Source organism: Embiotoca jacksoni, unplaced genomic scaffold, assembly GCF_022577435.1.
Source record: "Embiotoca jacksoni isolate LCO1_2020_lvr unplaced genomic scaffold, fEmbJac1.0.p SCAF_3, whole genome shotgun sequence".
NCBI lineage: Eukaryota > Metazoa > Chordata > Actinopteri > Embiotocidae > Embiotoca > Embiotoca jacksoni.
Window position 1 is genome coordinate 20,370,527 of NW_027185381.1, and position 23,697 is coordinate 20,394,223.

Consider the following 23,697-nt stretch of genomic DNA (forward strand, 5'->3'; position numbering starts at 1 on the left):
GAAAGTTTCTTTTTTCACATTAGCACAACATAAATTACTGAGAGCAAGGACAAAGGAATGTTTATAGTCTTGACGTTATTTCAATACAAGTTAAATTTGGCCCATTTTGTTGGGGCAAGGATGGCATGAACTTTTTTTTTCTTCCAAAGGGGGGCATGACAGAAAAAGTTTGAGAACCACTGGTTTAGTGTGTGCCTCTGCAATATATCAATATTATTGATATTGTGATATTAGACTAGCCCTGCGTTCCAATATCCATACTACCATACTATTTAGTATGCCCAAAAACGATATATACTTAATATGTTAGATGTAGGATGCCAACAGTACCAGGATGCCCTATTGCATCCGGTCGTATTTTGCAGCATGCAGGCCAGCATGCTACTCGAGCTGTTCTGCTGTACGTAGCGGAATATACGTCACATTGATTGCTGAGACAGTTGGTGGCGCCAATGCTCTGCCCTCAAAAGGAAGGAGGAGGAGGAGAAGAGGAAGAAGAAGAGGAAAAGGCATTAAAAGGAAGCCCAGTCGTTCCAAATTGCATCCTTTGTCTTTTTACTTCAAACGTTGCGCTACCGATCGCGATGGATATGACAAAGTGGGTCAAAGTTCAAGACGTATTTTTATGATGAAGTAGTATGTCCTAGTTGTATTCTTACTACATGCAACAGTAGATACTTTTTAAGGGAGGATGTAGTCCGTACTAAAAAGTAAAAAGAAATAGTATGTGATTCGGAATGCAGGGTCGATATCATTTCTTAGATTTTGGATATTGTAATTGACATTGCATAAGTCTTGTCTTTTACTGGTTTTTAAGGCTGCAGTAAAGTGATGTTATTGTCTGAACTTAGCAGACTGTTAATTTTTTACTTTAATCCACTTAGTCATTATATCCTCATTACTGTTGATTTTTTTTAAATCAAAAATCTTGTTGTGAAAGTTATTTGTTAAAGCAACAACCCCGACAATATTGTTGCAATATTGATATCAAGGTATCTAGTAAAAAATATTGTGATTATTTTCCTGGTGCGCTGACGCCATTATGTCAACAAGTCAGAATATTGCTATTATGATGTTATGATTTTATAAAATCATATTAGAAATAATACTGATATTATCCTGAATAATATAGTATGGCACACCGTTAGGCTCCCTTTCAAATACACTGAGGATGGTTTATGAGATATCTTGCATCTAGCAATTACGTAAACTTTTCAAATTAAACATTTTCATACTAATGTAGTTGGATTTTTCCATGAGGGATGTGGTGCAGATGTCTTTTTAAGACTATCAAACCAGGTTCTTTAATTTTTTTTTTTTTTATGTGTGATGGTCTTTGTTCTCTAATTTGTTTTCTCTGTCATTTATTAGCTTTTTCAGCTATAACTACTCGTTCATATTTTGCATCTACAAATGTTTTGTATGTTCAAAACGGACAGGACTGTGCTGTGCTCGGCCATGCTTCATATATACTATCTCTTTGTTTGTGGTGGCTGGATAATTGAGGTGGTAAGAGCAGTAGGGATTTCGAGAACATTCTCCTCATTAATCAGGATCAGTGTTCCCTCTGTTAATGATCCAGAGGAGACCTCGTAGTCCCCAAGCTACTTTCATCTCTTCCAGTTCCCTGCCCCTGCTTTCTAGGAAAACCTGTCTCTCAGCGCAATCACTCTTTCTTCGTCTCTTGATGTCAAGTACCCCTGGTCACTCCGCTCCGCTTCATTGTCCTCTGGCAGACACTGTAAGATGGGCGTCATGGTGGGAGGTGGGTGCAAATGGAGCAGAAAGGCGCATCTGCGTGCCACATATTAGGAAACACATCTCTTTCCTCTTGGTAAAGGAAGAGAAATAAGTCTAAAACGGAAGACTTTTCTTCACAGGGATACAGAAACCTTTTGATGCAGAAACCTCTCCCCCAGTAGTCCTGGATCACTGTGCAGTCTAATAGGGAGAGCTCGGTCAAAGCTAGGCTCTCTCTTCTCACAACGTCTGAAGATGGTAGAAAACCCTATCATACTCAAGACTCATCACATCAAACCATCCTGCTTTGTTAAATGCGGGAGTCAAATGTGGAAATATTTACTCTAGTATCGTAAATGTAAGGGTACCTCTTAATACACAGAACTTAGCCAGTCAAAAAGAAGTGTTCTAGCTCTACATCAGTGTCAGCTTTGCCAATGTCAGCCGGTTATTAGCGGGAAAGGCAATTGTTTGTACAGCATGGAAACATATATTACATCACTCGTGGGTACAAGGACTCTGTGTTCACAGATGTGATTTTCTCATGCAAATGTTTGCCTTACCTAATATTATTACAACAACTCAAGGTATTGTGCTGTTTCCTCTGAAAAACAGCGAATATTACATTATCCTAATCCATCAAAGAAACATATGAGGTGATAAGACACACCATATCCCAGGCACTCATTTCAGACCACGGCGTCGCTATTAAGCACTTTGTTGGACGCATTTGGGAAGTGCTTTCTACCAGGCTAATCCAATTGGTCAGATTGATTAGCAGTTAAAAGCCTTTCTTCCTCTGGTCAGAGAAATCGGTTCCAAATGCTGCCCAGTGGGCTACCTTCAGCTGGGCTGGCCCGCCGGATCAGTTGGTGCCAGGCCCACTTCCTGTGTAGGGTTTCACCGGACGCAATCAATACTTGCAGACAGCTAATTGGATGAACACGGACACTCGCATTTCTCCTCTCCCCACTTTATGGCCTATAGAATAAAAGCTGAATATGGGCTCATACGGGAGTGTCCTGTCTCTTACAGCAGATAATATCACAGCACAGTTTATGGGAATGCAGTGTGGAAATGGGCTCCATTATTTCTATGTAGGTGCGAATTAAGTGAATGTGGGTGTTATATGACGGACAGTGATCCCAGAGTGTAACCCTACAAGTGCTGGACTGCAGCCTCAGACTACTACCCTCACTCCATTATGGCCCACACGCACACATTGAAAATCACTCCTTACTGCATACGAACCCTGATGCTGGAAGCCTTGCATAACCCCTCTTCTCCTCTCTATGTTTCTCCTCTCTGCCTGTTCGGGCTGTGTCTGGACAGAATGACCAAGTATGACGTAAAGAACTACATGGAGAAGATCTATAACGTCCCTGTGGGAGCGGTCCGCACCAGGATACAGTTTGGTGAGTGTCTTCGCTGATTTGTCCAAGCACCTTCAGAGAGCCATAAACATTTACAGAACTTGGAATGGTTGACACCACCTCATAAAATAGCATCCCGCCGCTGCCAGGGTCGGTGTTCTCTCTTCGTTTGGGTTGACTGCGTTCTGGGTCGGGTCTAATTATACTTGGCTCTTTTTGAATCGGGTCTGACTGTTCACAGGTCAGATCTGGATGAAGTCCAAAAGCTCTGCCTTGCATAACATTTTTAGATAAGATTCATTTGTGAGTGATCCAAAATGCAAATTTCCAGGTATCTGTTGATAGTTCTGTCAAAGATTATTAATCAAATCATTTTGAGTCCAATGTATTAAGACACACACAGCAAAAGTTGTAAAGCTATCTTGATTTCTATGAGTAAGTGTTATACCTGGCAGTAACATTACCTCTATTGAGGTTAGTAGAGGCTCTTTTTTTAGTTTCCTGTATCGAATGTGTTTTATTGGTCACATCACATTAAGTGCAGCGAGTGAGTCACTGACGTGATAACAAGGAAAGCAAGTGGTGGAACAGCATAACAATCACCATGATTGTCATCTATGTAAAGACATGGATCTGTCCAATCTGTTGAGAGGTGGCGATGAAAACACTTGATTTTGCAATACCAAGCCACAAATATTTCATCCAAATTAAAATCTTAAAGTACTACTGCAGCTCTTGTGGGTAAATTGAGCAAATGGTGCTCACTCACTCACTCACTGACTCACTCACTCACTCACTCACACACACAGTGTCAGATTATGAATAGTTAATTTGAACCTAATGCAATAGATTCATTACTATCCAAAACATTTACATATACAAGTGCTAATTTGATATAAATCTATTTGATATCGTTACATACAAAACACATGAACCCCATTTCAGCTCAGTGTTGAAATTATACGGGTTAATTAAGAGTTCTGTTTGCACCTAAAATCTGCCTTCAAGTATCAAATGGGCTTGAAGGATATCTGGGAAAAGCAGACGTGGTTTCACGGCAGAAAATCTAATCAAAGCGTAGATTGAAACTTACCAAACTCTTTAAGCAAAATCCACCTGTTTACTATACAGCCGTATGTTTAATATGCTGCATGTGCTAATTGTATCCAAGGGTAAGTTATTGACTTTTTTATTTTTAAGTGAATCCTATTAGTCAGTATACTAAAATGCGGTTAACAGAGGATAGTTTTGCTGTTGTTAATGTGTAAAACTTTCATGTTAAAGTTACATAACCAGGAAGTTTATATCCATCCTAATGCGCTTCTTAGTCAGTCAACATTTTTGTGAATTAAATTTTAGTTCTGGTGTTCACAGAAGGATTGTTTTAGGAAGCATAAATTCGAATCGATTCTGTTTTAGAGACTCGGCGGTGGTTAGTGGCGATTAGCAATTTTGAGTTCCGATGTAGATGGTCCTTCATTGACATGCAGCAGCGGGAGTGTTTTCCAGCGGCTAGTTGCGGTAGTGGTTAGCGTGCCTGGCTCTCCTTCCCCCGTAACACACACAGCTGCTTATCTTACAATCTGCTGCTGCAGCACTCCAGCCTCCAGCTGTCCCAGGACACCCCACGCTCCCTCCTCACAAACACATGCTATTCACTTACAAACTTGCTGCTTCAGGGCCCTAAGTGCTTCATACCCTCCATACTCATCCCAATCCCAAATCCCTGCTCCTGCCCCCTCGTCCTGGATGGTTATGGAGCCAACACCAGTGTTATATCATTGATTTAATAATCTTCTTGGCTTTTATGGACAGCTTAAGTTTGCATGGACTGATTTGGGGGCTCCTTACGATTCTAGGAATTTGCAAATTCATGGCACAACAGAATGGGTGGCTTGAAGTCGGCGTGATGCTGAGCCCCCTTTTTTTTTTTGTTGCCACGCCTGAAGGGCCAAGAGGAGCCCCCTCTACATCTGGAGGAAAGACTGGAAAGGAGACCTGGAGGGTGGAGGAGGAGGAGGAGGAGAGAGGCGCCTAGTTTAGCCTAGGCTACAGTGTGGAGAACCAATTAACACTGTTTATTAGAGTTGTATCATTAGAGGCGAGCGGAAAAGGAAAGCCCCTTGGTGCAGTGGATGGAAGGAAAGAGGTGATCATTGGGGGCGGGGGGCATAGAGCGGGATAGAGAAGAACGGGTGGCCTATGGCCACTGGTTATCCCGAGGTGCGTCAGAGAAGGTATCCCTGTCTGCGTCAGGGGTTCCACTCCATTGGCAGTGTAAAGACGGGAACAGGGGCGAGGAGAGTGAGGGGCGCAAACAACCCTTTCTTCTCTCCATGTGCGGCAGGGGTATTTTGGAAGGAGTTGCCATGGTTACCCCTCTGGTCTGGGATTTGTAACGTGATAGCTGGCTGCCAAACCGCAATCTCAAAGTGGGAGAAATTGTGCTTGCGTTTGCGAGTGTTGTATGAAAGCTCTGTCTGTGTGTCTGTACGTGTGAGGAAAGGGCGAAACGAAGTAACAGAAATACACTGGGTGTCTTTTCAAGGTGTGCAATTGGGTGCGTCTCATGTTCTTTTTGTGTTTTGAAGGGACAGGTCAGGGTCTTATCTTGCTCTTTCGAAGGTTGTAGCATTTCCCAGTGGATTTCCTCAGCAACCTAATCACACACACACACACACACACACACACACACACACACACACACACACACACACACACACACACACACACACACACACACACACACACACACACACACACGTACACTTTGTTACCTCTGTCTCCCACCCACACAGGGGCCTCCACTTAGCCAGGGTGGCGTGGAGGGGGGGTGTTTTACAACCCTGCTCAGGGCTTTCCCTAAGCAGTGGGCTCCCTGGCTTGTGATTACTAGCTCCACATACAACACACACATAGACATGCACAGACACACACACGCACACACACGCACACACACACATGCACACACACGCACACACGCACACATGCGCACACGCACACACACACACACACACACACACACACACACACACACACACACACACACACACACACACACACACACAATGACTCATTACAGTGGAATGTTTCCCTTGTTTTTCAAGACATAAACCGTTCCCATGGCAATGGTAGTTACTCAGAGGGGCTGCTGACTTGACCACCAGGGTCTCATTGAGATTTGAGTCCTCAGGCAGCGATGAACTGTTTGATGCTCTGGTCATTATCCTTTACTGATAGTAATTTTTGTTGCAACGTAAAGGTTTTGATACCTGCGTGAGTTTAGTAAAAATTTCCTTTAGATTTATTTGAAGCGAAGCCCCTGATCTGCGCGCGCGCGCGCACACACACACACACACACACACACACACACACACACACACACACACTCACTCACTCACTCACTCACTCACTCACTCACTCACTCACTCACTCAGCTGCTCCCTGAGTCCCCTGTCTTCCAGACTTAGAGAGGTCTGACAGGCGAGAGGATGATGTCATCATAATCTCCAGCTGGGGAAGAGGTTAACCTGCGTTCCATGGTCAATAAGATCAGGTCCTGCTTTTCCACGCGTGCACACAAAGTATTCTCTGTTCTACAGGGAAATGAACAAAATGTGTTTAAAATATCTATTGTTTGGAAAAGAATGAAAGCGCAGGTGAATGGATGTCACCGGTGGTACTCTAGACATTTTACTGACTGTCAACCACGGTGCACCTTAGAAATTTTAAAACTCAATATGTAATCACAGTAGTCATTATTTCCTGGATTAATCTATTTTTTTTGGGGGGGGTCTTCACAACATCGGAAAACAATGAAAAATAGCCACTTACTGTTTTCTAAAGCCTGAGGTGATGCCAGCCAAGTGGCTAAAACTTCAAAGTATTCAGTTTACTCTATTTAATGTTAAGATAAGACTTTATTAATCCCACAGTGGAGAAATTAAGACTTCACAGCAGTTTAAGGATACAGGTAGAAAAGATGAGTAAATAAATGCAAATACAATACAAATAGAATAAAAGAATTTAAATGAAAAATAAACACCTATGTATGAATACACACACAGGCTATATACATGAATTACACTTTTTACCTATTTAAGTGTACACAAAACAAAGTCAACCTGTACATTTTCACATTAGAATTTCTGCAACACCTCTGTGTTTATAATTTATTGTTTATAACAATGATGCCTTTTCATTTTCTGTCTCATCAACTAATTGATTAGTTGACTGATTGTTGCAGCTCTAACTGTGATATAATGACTGCTATAACTGTTGATAGTTGGATCAGTGCAGATAAAAAAATGTATCAAATGGGAAAATCTGTGTTTCTGTCAAACTGAGCTACTTCAATTAATTTGATGCAAAACCACTGAAGACGCCCTTCTTATCATTTGCAACAGCGACCAAGACTCATTACAACCAGAGATATTGAAGGACAAGCCACCGTCATCGTCTCTCTGTCCCCCTGTCTGCTGCAATTACAATTTTCTCATGTTTTCCTCTGCCAGAAGGAGTAATAACTGCTGCTGTGTGTTTTTCTCAGGCTCCAACAAGAAGAGGAATCACCTGAACCAGAAGGTGAAGCAACCTGACTACAAAGTAGCCTATGTTCAGCTGGTGAGAAGACATAAACACACACACGCACACGCACGCACGCACGCACACACACACACACACACACACACACACACACACACACACACACACACACACACACACACACACACACACACACACACACACACACACACACACAGAGTAACATTAACACATTAACTCCTGTCCACTACTCAGTGGGAGTGTGAGGCCTTACCACAATTACACACTCACTGTTTGTCTTTCTAACATCCAGCCCATTGCTAGTTTTTTTTTTTTTTTATTGCAGGGCATTTTGGGGGCCTTGAGTTATTATTTAAGGGGTGGGGGACTTGCCAGGTGAGGAAGGTGAGACAACCCGTCTCACCATCAGTTGGCCTTTTGAAGGTGACTTCTCAAACTCACTCTTCCTCATAACACGGGAAAATTTTAACAAGCATTTACCTGCTATTCTTTCCTGTTCTTGAGAATGAAGCACACACATATGAAGACATACACAAACCACATCGCTCTACCTTCCATCTCTCCTGTGTGGTTCACACACTCTGGCTGCCCTCTTGAGAAAGTAGCAGTCTGGGTTCTTGCAGGGCCTGAGGGTAAAAGGTTCTCTTTGGTTACATGCCAGACTTATTACAGCAAATATTGAAATGTGGACATCAGATGTTATGGCTCTGTCTGTGCTTGCGTGTTGTGAACAATCATGTGCACTTGATGTGTGTACGGTGTTTGATGGGACACTCCTGGCTGGTGTTGCCTTCACAACTGTGTTTGAGGTTGCTTTGGGTCAGGAAGGCTCACAATATTGCTAAAGGTCTGCCAGTCTTTGAGATCACACAAACGTCCCCCCCAAAATATATTCAAAAAAAAAAAGTCGGTTTTAATGTGCCTTTGATGCAGACGTGAAAAGCAAGGGACCTTTGTTTTGTGCCTGCCGTTTTGATCCTGCCCAGATTAATCAACAGCGGTGCAGACACTTGTTTACGCCGCACCGCCCACTCGACTGGGAGCCATCAATCTCGAAATGGATGAATAATGAAAACTGTCTAAACACGACAATTTGAAAGAGGATACATAATTGAAGCAGCCATGAATCTTTTAAAGGGGAGACTTCCTCTTGTCCGACACCAAGGAAGTGGCTTGTTTTGTATGTGTCTGGAATTCCCAGCGGAGTCAGCAGTGATGCTTCTGTCTCACCAGACGTGCACAACAATGATAGGTGTGAGGATGCAGAACAATCACACACACACACACACACACACACACACACACACACACACACACACACACACACACACACACACACACACACACACACACACACACACACACACGTGCATCATTCATGCATGCTAAGCCCCAGAAGACTGCTGTTTTTCCTTGAGTGTCATTTTGCTCTCCAGTTGCGCTCATGTCGCAGGTTTCTCAAGTCTTTGCTCATTTAACGGCGAGCAGCAGGCAGAAGTGCTGAGATGCAGGCTCTTTGTGCTTAAAATGCTTGATATAAAACCGAATATCCGGCCTATTTCTCTGGCAGGTTTTTGGAAAAACATGCTCTCTCAACTCTCTTTCCTACCTCACTCTCTGTTATGTACACACACACTCACACACTCACACACACACTCACACACTCACACACTCACACACAGAGCCCAGAAAACCCTCCTTTCTTTTGCAGCGGTCGGTAGAAAACAAGATTGTTCCTAATTGACTCCACATGTGGGAGAGTGTTCTGTGGGTAGATGCTCACACCGCGGTCCCCCCGTTCTACTACCCTCATCCTTCCCTCTCCTTCCTCTCTCCCCCTCCTCCCTCCATCAGCTAATATTGCAGCAGTAATACATTTGTGCTCTCTTTCTCTCTCATTCCTTACTCTCGGTTTGTGGTCAAGGGGAGGCCTCCCGTTAGCGGGGTTCCGTGACGGCCATTTTCCTCAGGCTTAGGGGAGGGGGGGACCCCAGTATTGGGGGAAGAGATAGTGTCTGCATGTGTGAAATGTGCACTGTGTGTGGGAAAGTGTGTATTTGTGCGTGAGGGGCTGAGAGGGGTGAGCAGGGGAGGTGACTAAGGCCATGATGGAGTCATGCCAGAGCAGGGAGGTCCAGAGACGGGGCAAAGCAATCAGGGGGAGGGGGAAGAGGCTGTGTGTTGGTGGTGGGGTGACAAAAACAGCAGTGCAAAATGAAAAATCTTGAGTCTATCAGATTGCTTTCAGGCCTGACTGCCTCTCAGTGAGACTGGTGTGTTTAAACTCAGACTGCTTTTATGCACCGCTAGGCCTCGGTCAGGGCTAACTAGCCGCTGTGCTCAGGGTAACACTTGTTTCAGATTTTCGCAGTCGACTCATATTCTTCCACCTATTTGATGCTGTAAAGGGCCTCACGTTGGAAAATCTGATTCTGGATTGCACTTTTTGACCTCTGTTGTAGACATTACTTCATATACAGTAGGTGTAATTAGACTTTTTTTCTGGTTCACAAAATCTTTGTGCAACAGCATTTCTCTCAGGCTTTTAAAAGTATTCTGCTATTTACTGAGAAAGTCACAGCACCTTTATCATCAGCAAAACCTGCAGGATTTTTGTGGAAAATCCTCATTTAAAGTTGACTTGAATTTAAAATCAGGATATGCCTAGTAGACAAGAAGTTTTTTTTTGCAGCCAAGCATGTTCAAAATGCCATAATGCATGTCAGACCCTGTGGTTTACCCTCGTTAAATTCTCTTGGCCCATCTCACCGCTGAAGTGCGCTGTGCCACCATTTCCAGTTAAACCTTGCTTCTATTTGAAACCTTTGTAAACACAATCCGGTGCTTTTCATGAAAGAGAAAGCACTCCACTTCTCAAATTATAGTCATTTTTGAATGTTTTCAGTCATTGTTCAGCAACATTATTGTCAGTCAAACATTTACGATAAAGTACTCTCTGCCTGGCATGTAAATGAAAAGGTTGTGGTGAGTTTTGGTGGAGGAGGAGTTATTTTCTCTCTTTGGAGTGGCAGCTCGTTTGCAAGCGAGCTTTGCTGGCTGGTGCCAGCTGCAGCACTTCAGTGGACTGAGTGCTCCGAGTGCAAGTTTCAAAGCTCCTGGAGGGTGACGCGGGGAATATATGAATGGGATATCTGACCAGTCTCAGCATTTCAGTTCAGTGCCACACTGTGCTGTAAATGTCAAACCCAAAAGTAAAAATATAAATCAGCAGCTTGTCTACAGCTGGTATGATTGTTCGTCTGAAAACATGCTGTATTTTAATATTGCTTACAAAATCTTAAAAACATGTGTCGTTTTTTATTTTTTATTTATTTATTTGGAGTTGTCTAGTTTCATTTATGCTTTCAGAACATACATATTTTTGTGGGGCGTGATTGTGCAAATCTCACACAAGCACACGAGTTTATCTGCAGACAAAAGCTCATTTCATAAAGTCAGAGGAGAGTCGCCATGAGGCCGAAAGCAGTGAGAGTAGATGATGAGTGAAAAATTTGCAGCAGAGGGGAAAGCAGGCGCACAGATGGTCCAAGGTGTTATCACGATGCCGAAATTTCATCATCACGAAAAATGAGTTGCTAGTTTGGTTTACACATTAACCGATGATGTCACTATTTTGATTGTAGTCAAAATGTAGTTCTCCATATCTGAGGACATCTTAGACCTACTAAACACAGATCCTAAATACTTTTAATTCAATAAAATGAACATTTTGTTTGGAGGTCACATCCAAGTATTCTTATTCATTTTAAAAAGTTCTAGTCACAAAATAAATCCCTAAAAACAATGACTTTGTTCTTATCGTCCATTTTTCACCGACATTTGTACATATTAAAAGCCGAGCTCTGTCACACACACAATCAGCTTTTTTGGCCAGTAATTGTTTTTGTTTTCATAGTTTTAATAAAAGTAGTGAATAAGGTGTGAAGGTTTCTCTCCGGGGCCCTGGTCACTGACAGCAGTGCAGAAGACCAGATGAACCAGTCACGTTCACTCCGTGCCCCAGGACTGTCCCGACCCGACGACCACAGAACAAAACAAGATATAGGGTTGGACCAACACTTGTAGAATAAGTGGTAGCTTCATTCAAATTGCTCATTTCCCATGTTTCTTTCTGTCGCTTTGTCCACCCCCGCTCAATCCACAGGGAAGGCATCGCTTGAAGTGAAAGAGAACAGGGAGCGAGAAAGAGAGAGACAAACAAACAGAGTTGGAGACTGAGTGGCAAACATGGAGGAGTTGTGACACAGCTGAAAAGGGGGAAGAGAGGGTGGAAAGGAAAAAAGCAGCTGTATTCAGAGTGATTATGAGAGGGAAGCTGTGGCCAAGTCTGGCTTCTCTCCTCTGTTTGACTGACACTAGATGGCAACATTTTGCTATATAGCTTCTCCCGCTGGTCTCCTTTCATCTCCTCTCTGTTATTGACTCCTTGCTGCTTAACAATAGACACTCTAGGGTTGTGTGTATATGTGCGGCTGTGTGTATCTGGCTGGGCTAAAGGGTGGTAATGGAGAGGGGTACAGGATGGAGGCCCCCCTCCCACCCCCCTCTGATCCTGTTCTCCGCTCTGAGCGAAGCCCGGCTCTGTGGAGCTGTAGGTGCTGAGTCAGGCCGACGGGGAAATCTTGCTTATCTGTGTGGAATTTTATTATTTTCAACTATTTGGATCATGATGGCTTCTGCTCTCCTTCCCTCCCTCTTCCTCCTTTTCACCTTGTCACGCAAACACAGGCTTTCCTCACATAGCCTTGCCTGTCTGCCGATTTGCTTCCTTCCCTTCCCTGTGCTGCCTCACCCTTGCTTATCACACCAATTAACATTTTTAACTTCTGCCACTCTCCCCCCAGTGCCCTTTTCCCCTCTGTGTCGCTCCCATTTTTCTCTCTCACTCATGGCAGAATGATTTATCATGACAGTTTCAATTCATACCCCTTGTAATTCTTACTGGAAATTATGTTTCTCCTATATGATTGCCTGCTTTTCAGTAGCCTGGAATACTGTAGCAAACTAAGCTTCAAATACTGTACATCTCAATGCAATTTAAAGTTTGCACATCAGTGAGAATCAGTGGGCAATGGTACTGTCCTGAGAACTTTCCCTTATGTTAAATGCATCTGGGTGTTATTAGATTCATGAAATTAAAATGTACAAAATGCAGGGGTTATCCTATTCAAATCATGATTTGTTTATTTTAATAAACCACACACGACGGGTGTTTTGTCTTTCGTTAATTTATACTGTATCAGGCCTCCTGCCAGAAGTTTTAGGAAAAAACAATGTAAGAAAAACATTGTAAGTCCTTCAATTTTACAACTTAATATCCTTTATATTTTCTTTGATTAATGTGTTGTAGAAATCAAGGCTCCAAGATCAACAATCATGTCTAACAAAGCAAACAGATGTGATTTTCTCCAATCATCTTGTACCTAAATGCAGCTCTACGTGCATTCCTGGAAAACCCAGAAAACCTTTAAATTGTAGTTCTGGTAAAGAAACAGTACTGGAAAATGCATAAAAGAAAAACAGCACAATGTTCAGAGTACTGTAGTGTTCTGAAAAACTATTGTATCATCCTGGAAGATAATTTGAATTTTTCTTTGTCATGTTTTGAAATGCACTGAGTGTCACCCACCCAAAATCATTCCAGCTGGGTAAAAACTGTGTGCTGCCTGGATAATTTTTTTTTTTTATAATTGTTACTGAAATGTTGCATGACAACCAGAAAGGTAAGTAAATCAAACCTTTAAATGCAAACATTAGGAACTTAAAAGTTCAACTCTTCAGCACATTTTAATTGTGTAACTGTCTGATTAGCTAACTAACATTATATGTTTAGTTTAGTTGCTTGTATTGGCTTCAAATATGTCAGGTTTATTATCTGAACAGTGTTTGACGGCTGACCCTCACCTTCTCCAAAAGATAATTATAAAATGTATTTAGGTTCTTTTCAGTTGAATATTACATTGTTTTTTTGTTTTTGTTTTTAATCCTTTGAGTATACTGAAGGGTGCATATATCAAGCAGGATAAGATTCAGTTCATTAAATTTGAAAAGGAAGTTCGGCCACAGACATTTGGCCTTAGTTCAGGGCTATAACTCTTCTTGAATCTCTATACATATTTCAGTAATGCCTTGTGGGAATTCTGTAAATCTAACTATGTTAACCGTTTGTTAAATTATAAGCTCACAGTTAGTCGAACCCACAGCCACTGTGACTCTTGTCATGCTTGTACAGGCCAAAACAGAAATCTATATAATCACCTCAAATATCACCACAAAATCCAATGTGATTAAGGCATCAAGATCAATTAAAATTTCTTCTATAGAACTGCAGTCATGTTTCATGACAGCCTTGTGTCCAGTAAGCTCTCAGACACAGTCAAGATTATAGAGGAACTAAATGTTATTTTCTAAGAATTTAGAGAAAAAGAAATGCAATAACTGCTCGTAGTGAGAAAATCATGATTTTCCTTTTATCCAGAGTCATGCAGCCCCACTTTCACTTCAGTGTATCTGTCAGCAGTTTAGGCATATAAATTTTGCAAGGAAGGAATGGGCTGATACACTAATTAGTGTGTGCGTGTGTGCGTGTGTGTGTGCGTGTGTGTGTGCGTGCGTGCGTGCGTGCGTGCGTGCGTGCGTGTGTGTGTGTGTGTGTATATATATATATGCATGCACACACACATGCATGTATGCTGTTGGTGAGCCTAATAAAAGGAGAGTCTTTTCCTGGAAATCAAGCTCCCCTGAAAGCTTGATTGCTTCCCCCCCCCCCCCCACCCCCTCCAATCTCCCTATGTGTCTCCTGATTTGGAAAATTCACTCCAAAGTAAAATCTTTGTGTGTACATGTATGTTTCATAAGAGCTCGTTGGAGAGAGAACATGAATTATAGAGAATTGAGCAGGGTCATAACCATGCGGTTTACATTCTGACACGCAAACCTTTTTTTGAATGGCTTCAGTGGAGGCTCTCGGCTGTTTCTTTCACACGCTTGACTCTTTGCATCCAGTTCAGTTCAGATATTACAAGCTGTAATGACATGGCCGTGCCATAGCTGTGTTTCCATAGCAAATTATTTTTATCAGGAAAAAGATAAACGGGAGACAATCGGGGCAAATGTCTTAAAAGCAGAGCAGTATGAAAATTCCGTGTATTTCAACAACAAATACGCAGCACATGTATAAAAGAGTCTCTCCTGTCCGTCCTCTCTGTCTCTCCTTCTGTTGTTTTTTGATTGATTCTTACTTTATCTCCAACTGCAGCATCTTCTCCCCTCACCCTCATTTCCTCCTGTTTCCCCTTATTTAGATAACCATGGGAACACACACACATACAAACACAAACACACACGAATACGAACACACAAGCGCGCATGCTCGTAACCTTTTCTTGATTACCCCTGACCTCTTGACCTCTGATGACACAGCTGCAACTTTGATCAGCCAATCAGCACTCGGCGCCACCCAGTTCTCAGCGGGGCTGATAAAGCCCTCTGATAGGCCCCTGCTGATGCATTTCCTGTTTTGGTATGCTTCTTCGTTTTTTATTTTCTCCACCAGCTGGTCCCCACATTCCTCGGTGTCGGGGAGGGGGCAGGGGCATTGCCTGGATGTTTATGTTCATGTGCATGTAGGGGTGAGTGTGTGTGCATGTTTTTTTTGTGCGAGGGTTTGGTAGCCTAGATAGTTGGGTCTGGGGCTGAGAGGAGAGGGGGGAGGGGGGGGGGGGTTGGTGGCAGGGATGCTTGAAATTGGGGGGGGGGGGGGGGGGTATGCAAGGGTTGTTTACGTGTGTTGGCAAGAGAGAAATGGGGTACATTGTGGGGGGTTGTGGGGGTGAATGACATACATGGAGGGGATAATGATAGTGAACAGCTGTTTACGTATGTGTTTATGCGCGTGTATCATTGGGGGTCGACGGCAGAGACAGGAGAGGTTTAGGTGTTATTTGGTTTTAAGGTGTGGAGGTTGGGTGTGTATCAAACACAGAAAGCGACGTGATTTACCGTTTGTTAGTCATTATTGCTAATATGGACAGATTTTGTTGCGTTATTCTTGGCTGCTGTTGTTGTTATATTATTGTTGTTGTTATTGTTGTTATCCTTCGAGTGTCCTGTTCAAACACAGATGGATGTGAGTGTCTTTGTGGGTGACTGGGTATGTATTTAAGTGGTGATGATCTTTTCCTGACAGCTCTGTTACCAGGGTCCAATGTCTCCAGGAGCAGGCTCGGAGCAGACATGCCCAGACATGAAAACTACCATGCGCATGCACGCACACACACACGCGCACACACACACACACACACACACACACACACGTGCACACGCACACACTTTCTCACACACAGTCTCCATTTGTATCTGGGCAGATGTACCCAGCATAGTGGCCTATGTACCACTGGACGCCCTGCACTAGTATGGCAGACATCTTTTAAGTGTATTCAGATGAACACCAGAGGCGGTGTTCATCCATCCATCCACCTGTCTGCCTCCCATTCTTTGTCCCACAAAGCGCTTACACGCACTCGACCTAGGGATCCCTTTGTACCTCACAATTAGATTTGAATCCATACAGCTGGATGCATTTCAAGTTAAATGCGTTTTTCCACAGTATTACTGCAATAATAGAAGTGTTAACTGTTACCTCGAAAATATAGAAAGTCTCATGAATTTATTTTTATTCCAATAAAGCATGCACTGATGCACCAATCCAATCTTCACTTGCTGCAAATACCAAATCTGGTATTAAGCCATTGCTGGGTGATTATTGGTGCAGTGCTGTATAAAATATTAAAAAGATTTAGAAATGATCCCTTAGTGTGGGGAACAGATGTAGTGCTGCAACAATACATCACCTCGGTTAAAAGTGGACACGAGTTCACGCAGCATCATTATTGTATCCATTCCAGCTTATTTTCATCTAATGGTTGTAAAATAAGTGTAAACATTTTGTACATCAGTGCTGAATTAAGAAGCTCTATCACTCAATAATTAACCAGTGTGCACATATACATATACGCACACTAAACATTGTCTGCAAAAGTCCAAAACACTGTCATGTAATCGTTGTGTGGACCATAGGTCACGATTGTAAACAGCCATTAATATGAATGACATGGAGGCACACACAAGCATACAGTGCTGCTAGCCAAAGCTGACCAAGTTATTCGACCGTTGCCGGGCTGTGGAGGAGATGTCATTGTAATTGGAGGGAGGGCCGGGGTCATGACCCTGAATGAACCCACAGCAGGATGCTCTTTGGTTAGTGGCCTACTCTCACTGCCACTTATCTTTCTTTTCCAGAGAGAGATGATTTCACTTTGCTCTTTCTCTCATGCTTAGCAGTTATTTTGCTAAATGCCTCTCAGGCTCTCATTTCATATCAACAGTTTGACTTACTCTCTTAACATTTTAACTTTGTTTTAGCTGTCAGAACAAATACAAAATCCATCATAAATAGGCTTTGCTGAATCACTCTCATCTCACCGTCTTTCCTGAAACGACAACAACAGTCCAGTTTTGTCTGTGTATTGGTACTGACTGTCTCCCCCCCTCCACCCCCCCTCCACCCTCCCTCCACCTCACTCCGTCTCCCGTCTCTGTCTCTCACTCTTCTGTTCCTGGAATGTTTTTTTTTTACCAGGAGGTTTGGACAGAGGCACAATGGGGCAAGTCGTGCGTGCGTGCGTGCGTGCGAGCGTGCGTGCGTGCGTGCGTGTGTCAATGAGATAAAGTAAGAGTGCATGTGTGGCCCACCCAGGGGTCTGGCAGCAGAAGCTATTTACAATTATCAGGCTACATCACTTTTCCTCTCCTACCCTCGTCCATCGCCTTTCCTGCCTCTCTTAATTTTCTTTGACTATTTCTTCTCTGTAATTGCAGATCAAAATGCACTTCCAGGTAGTGCAATTATAAGCAAATAAACTAGAAGTGTCAAATGTATGGACATGCATCTTGCGATCACAATAATTGGTGCAAATTCAACTTGCGATTTTGCTAAATTCCCACAATATCTCCACAAGAAAGGTCAGTAGATGCTCTGATGAAGTTTTTATGGCACAAAGAAAACCTTTCCAAACAAAATTGCTTCATCAACAAAAACAACTCATTTACAGTCGAAGAGGCTCTTCTACCTCTCCTCTCATCATTAAAACAAATCGCAAGCCAGGTTACCAGCAGAGGTTTGAACTTTCTTACTGTCAGGCTTCAGTGCTCCGTTGTGTCTTGCTTGAAATCAAGATCATAATATAATAATAACAATAATATTGAATTATTGCCCGGTCTTGTGTGAAATGTACCAATCTTATAATCATGAAAAACTTCAGGTCGGTTGTTTTTTTTGTTTTGGTTCTAACTTTGCACCATACCAGAACTCCCAGGAGGCAAAACCTAGACCCCTTTGAAGTGGACACAAGACCACGTTATTCAATTCTGATACACGGTTCCCCTCGGTTTAGGGAATACCTCTTCCGCAAGTGTGAAAAAAGGCCTCCACCTTTCTGTTCTGTTGGTTTGGCACAGGTAACAACAGTATAATTTAAAGCAAATCTGGAAGGTCCAAACAAACTGAGGTACAGTTTGTTTAAACAGGAAATGTAATCTGTACTAACTTGAAAAACATTCTCATGACCATGGTGTCTATTGCTTGGTTATTTTTTCATATGATTTTCTGGGTAAATAGGGATGGATGTTGACATTGGATAGCCAGAAGCTACTCGTACTTGGAAAGCTGTGCATAGCAAAATGAACTCAGAGAAAACGGCAACCTGAACTGATCACTGTAGTCAGCTATTTCCTTCAGAGCTGGTATGAATAGCAGAAAAGCTCAATTATACTAAAAAGTGCAGCTAAGTTCTCAATACTGAGGTCAAGTTAAAGGATCTGGAAGCAAATGTGTTTTTAACCCCCTGTTACTCCTCAGCTGCCAAAATGTGTGATCTAGCAGGATGACAAGTTGCCAAAACTCGGTCCAATAAACAAGCCACTTGTGAGTCCATCTGACTTTTGTTTACAAGCCCCAGTGTACTTGTAACATGGCAGTGGGAACTTAACTGATCCGAAAAGAAAAATGGAACAACATTTTTATCTCTGGTTGAGACCAAAGTCACAAAGGTGTGATCACAACTTCTAAAATCACAAAACATCTCCCCGAAGCCTGAGTTTTCCATGAACAAGACACCCGACCTCCATTAACTGGTCAAGTGGAGAATGTGAGACCATGACGTCTTTTTTAATCTGCCTCTCGGAGCTTCAGGTGTCAATGTGTTTAACTGCATGAGTTGCTGAAAAGGAGCATGATGCATGCTCAGTCAACACAGATAAATTGGGTTTGTGCGCACACGCAGACTCACAGATCTATATCCCACACGCTCAGCAGGGGGCTGCCCTCACCTCTAATCCTGGTAACCTCACTACTGCGGTCTCTCCCCCTGTAGGCTGCCAGGCTCTCCTACCATGTGGTCAAAATGGATTCTGCCGCAGTGTGAACACCTCACTGTGTGTGCGCCTCACTACCGCACACGCAGACGCAGCACCAGTGCTCAGGATGTCTCCGTGCTTTGCTACGGTTTACCCCACCACCACCCCACCACACCACCACATTGCCACCGCAGCCGCACGAGCCACAGCCTCATGAGATTTCTCGCCGTGTCGTCAACACCTCTCCGTCTTTATATGCGGCCGACATTTGTCTCAACTTTAATGACATCCAGTGCTTGAAGTGGAACAAAAATTAGTGCCAGCGCTCCACTTATTTACATGTCGGTATCAGCTTGGTGTTTTATCCTCAATTTCTGCAATTTCTTCAAGACGAGGTCAAAACTGCGTAAACTGGCCTAACCCTGTATGAAACACTAGAGGGCTTTTAATTTGTAACGGATACAGGAAGTCTCAGCATTTAGCCAACGAATGGTGACTTCAGCCTTTTTGTTTTTGAGAATCAGGCAGGCAAGTGAGAAGGGGAACGGGCCCACTTCGAGCACTGATGACATCCACCGACTCGTAGCTACTACTTGACTACTTGATATCTTCTGTTGCGTTCTGCATCATCCCTCATCTAATAAATGTAAACATATGTAGTCTGCTTGAAAGTCTGTTGGGGTCGGTGTGAAATGTTCAGCTTCACTTTTTCAGACCATTTAAAGGCTTTTCAGGCTCTCTGACCACATTGAGAGCTCATCTGGTCTTTAATTCGGTCAAGTGTGGTCAGCCAAGAAGTCAGTGTACTTGCCCCCCCCACACACACACGCACACTCCCCCACCCCCCACCCTTCAGTCACATCTTATATTAGTCCGTAATAACTCTTGGTGCTCAAGGTTTTGAGAAAGCACAAACGAAAGGCTGATCTCGGGTCGTAAAAGAGTGGTTACAATGGATTTTCTGATGGATTTGATTTTGAAGTTTATTCAGATTATCTGAATGACAGTCACCATTTGACCAGAAGAGTAGTTTTACAGCTGTTGAACAGGCTTCAAAGTCATAAAATGTTGCTCCAAGCTTCTTTCATTTCAGAGGACATAAAATCTGATACTATGAAGGCTATTCTGTGGATTAGGGATATTGGAAAATGAAGTCAAACCTACTACAATGGGGTTGAGTAATCATCTTTGTTTTGTTTGTTTATTCTTCATATTTGTAGCACAGTTCTTCTTCTGTGCTCACCGTGCAGCCCGGTCAGAGACTTACAGATACTGATGTGTATCTCGTGTCACATTGTGATGTCTAGTCCCGTTCCAGTCCAGTCCGTTCACCTTCTGTATGTTTTCACTTTCAGAGGCGCAGGTTGAATCAGCCTTTGTGTCCTCCCTGGGTGACTGTGCCATAATGTTCTATTCAGCTCCATGTTGGAAAAGCACAGTACAGGGCCACCTTCCTGTTTTCATCAAAGACATTTTAACGCATCGAGCCAGAACAACTACGGCTTTCTTATTTCATACTTGAGTCTGAGCTTGTGAATAATAAAAGAGTCAGCCCTTCACATTTTTCCTGTATTGATTTCACATGTTTTCCGAAGTTTAGTTGTGTCCACTCATTCAACATTTTTCTGTTTTCCTTTTCTTAAGGGAAAATTATTACACATACAAATGCACACGGCAGGACTTCTTCTTATAGCTGTTTTTGAGTCTCGAATGTGTGCTCAGTTTGTCACAGATCAGAGGGAAAGGTCAATCTGATTGAAAACAGTTATCCTTTGTGTGTTTCTTTCCATCTCTCACCTGCTCTTCTCCCCTTTCGCTCTCCTCTTTCCTTCCTTCCCTCGGGGGCTGCAAACAGGATTACTTGGGTCATGTGTACAACTCTGTTGTATCCACATGTGCATTCACAGACATGCATACACAAACCCATGTTTGATTTTTTTTTTTTTTTTTTTTTTGGGGGGAGGGGGGCTCTTACTGAAGTGCCCGGGAGGGTTACACTAACTACATGCAAGCAGTTCACTGTCTGCCGAATTTTAACTGCCAAGAAAACAATACTGAGACACCAGTTGTTTTCCCTAATTTGACAGCTGTCCTCAATTAGCTGGTTAAAAGTCAGACAGTGGTCCCAAAACGTGACACAGGGCTAAATGCCCCCCTCCCCCCTCCCCTCCTCCTCCCCGCCTCAAAGTCGTTATCCTTCTGTTCCCATTGAGAGGGAAACTGTGGGTGTAATGGATGTTCATGTGCGTAAGAGGCGTATGTTTACATTTCTAGCAGTGTGGTGCCTCGTCTCAATATTCCTGGATGGCAGCTCGATTCAACTTGGGAGCGTGGTGACAATGATGGCAGAGGGAGGGAAAATATGCACTTCCTCTAATTTGTCGTTTTGGAAGCGTAGTAGGTAACAGAAAGGAAAACCCTCAGAGGTGCATAAGGACCGACTGTCTTTCTCCACTTTTGTCCGTTTTGGCCAAGTCTTCTCCAGAAATCACTCAATATGCACTCAATATGCACAAATACACAGAGAGAGGCAGACAGACACACAGGAAGGATCGTTTTAGCACGGAGCAAATGGAGATGGAGGGGACATGGGCTTTTCCTCTGCTGTGGTGCGATGTATACATTTCAAACAAAAATATGAATGGTCTCCAGCACTTTTTCTCGCTGCGGAAATGTGTCCAGCAGACGTTTGACACACACACACACACACACACACACACACACACACACACACACACACACACTCACACACACACACTCAGGGTGCGGCCTGTTGCCAACAATAAGACTTGTTTAACAAGTCTCAGCGCTTTGTTGATTTTAGTCTCAGGGCTTTGTTGTTTTTGTGAATCGCGCTCTCTGAGTCCGGTATTAATCTTCCCTCTGTGTATAGATAAAGTGTCCAGGGCTGCGCTGTGTAACTGGGAATTGTCATGCGACAACGTTTGGTTCAATTTAGGTAAAATCTTGTTTGGTTCACTGCTCCATTGTTCACCTCGTTGCCAGGTCTGGTGTTTATAGCACTCGGGTAGCCCCCTTCCATCATCACCTCATCTTTCCTCTTCCTCCTCTCCCAGGCACTTCCTCACAACCTCAGCCCCCATCCTTCTCCCTGCTGCCTCTGCCTCCCGACTCCTCCTCTTACTCCTGCTGCAAACTTCCCCTGGCCCGAGTGTTTGTGTTCTGGATTTTTGCATTCCTCGATGGCAGTGTGTATAAGTGCAGAGAGAGACACAGAGGGCCTTGGCTGTGCCGTCGGTTTCCAGGTGCTTCTCTGGTGTTTGGCAGCTCTCTGCCTGCGCCTGAATAAGCCTTCTCCTCCTTACTGGGGTCTGCACTGTTGTCTCGCTTTCTGCATTACCGCACTCGCTAGAAAACCTCCTGTAGTTTGAAATACAGGCGTTGCCGCAAGACAGAAACGCAAGAACAGGGTGGCTTTTCTTTTGATTGAAGGTTGTGCATGTTTTGCTCTAGCTGCTCCTCAAAGCTGGTATCAGAGAGCTTAGACTCAAATAGCTGGGTGTTGGAGAGTAACATGAATTTAAGCCTGTGTAAAGTATCATACCAAAATAGTAGTTTCTATAACAGTTGTGTTTTGGATGGTGGAATGTCGCTAGATGACTGGTCATGCAATTGTTGTCAGATTGATCATGTTGATCTTGATTGTAGTTCATATGCATTAAGACTCAGCTGTGATTAATAGATTAATCAAATAATTTATAGGCTATAAACTAAACCAGCATCTCCTAACACAGTGTCTCTTTCACGGAAAATAGTAACTAAGAAATACTGGTTTCTCTTCACGTATAAAGAAACACAATATTTGCTTGAACAAAAGAAACATTATTATGATTATTTTTAGATAATAAACTGAAACTTTTAATACTATAATATTTATTTTGAGGAATGCTAGAATATGATTAACAGCTTTTTGGCTGGACTGCAGTATCCTGTTAAACCTCTGTTGGCCAAAGCCTGAGACTTCCTGTATCCTTTTCAAGTTAAAAGCCCTTCTTTCAAATTAAAGCTGTTTAGAGTTCCATATACTATGGTTTGAGCTCGTCCTGCTTGCTTTTCATCCCAATTTTTCTATTCACTTTCTCTCATGAGAAGCCTGTTATAAGCATGTTATAAGACCATTTCCTGTTGACTGTGATTGACAATGCCCTCTGGAAGCAGCAAGTGCCACACATTTTGGTTGCATAGGGGCATAAAACAGAAATCTGGTGTAAAATCACCCTGCTGCTTTTAAAAATGTTATTTGTCTGTGAACCTTGGTTAACCATAATCGATGAGCTTTACCGAAGGCACATTTTGTGAGTTTCCTCAGTGGGCTTGCTTTAGTGCTTATTGGTTGTATTTTAAGTGGAGAGCATTTCAAGTGTGTGCGAGTGTGAGAAAGAGAGCGAGAGCTCTAACTAGTGTGTATCCAGCCAGTTTTTACGAGGTGAAATCCACCAAACATCCTGAGCTCATTTACCTTGTCCTGCTCTGTTCTCTATTGTTGATGTTTTTAAGGTTCTTACCTGCTCGTAACCCACCCAGCAAATGACAGAACACATGCCAACCTGCACAATAA

General features: G+C 43.0%; 1 protein-coding gene across 1 annotated transcript in view; it reads left to right on the forward strand.

Moving 5' to 3' along the window:
* mrpl23 (mitochondrial ribosomal protein L23) overlaps positions 1 to 23,697 on the forward strand; it is a 35,768-nt gene that overhangs the window by 9,741 nt on the left and 2,330 nt on the right. Inside the window, exons 3-4 of the mRNA XM_069163292.1 lie at positions 3,073 to 3,155; positions 7,663 to 7,736. Of these exons, the coding sequence (XP_069019393.1) occupies positions 3,073 to 3,155; positions 7,663 to 7,736 (157 nt within the window). The remainder of the gene's footprint in view (positions 1 to 3,072; positions 3,156 to 7,662; positions 7,737 to 23,697) is intronic.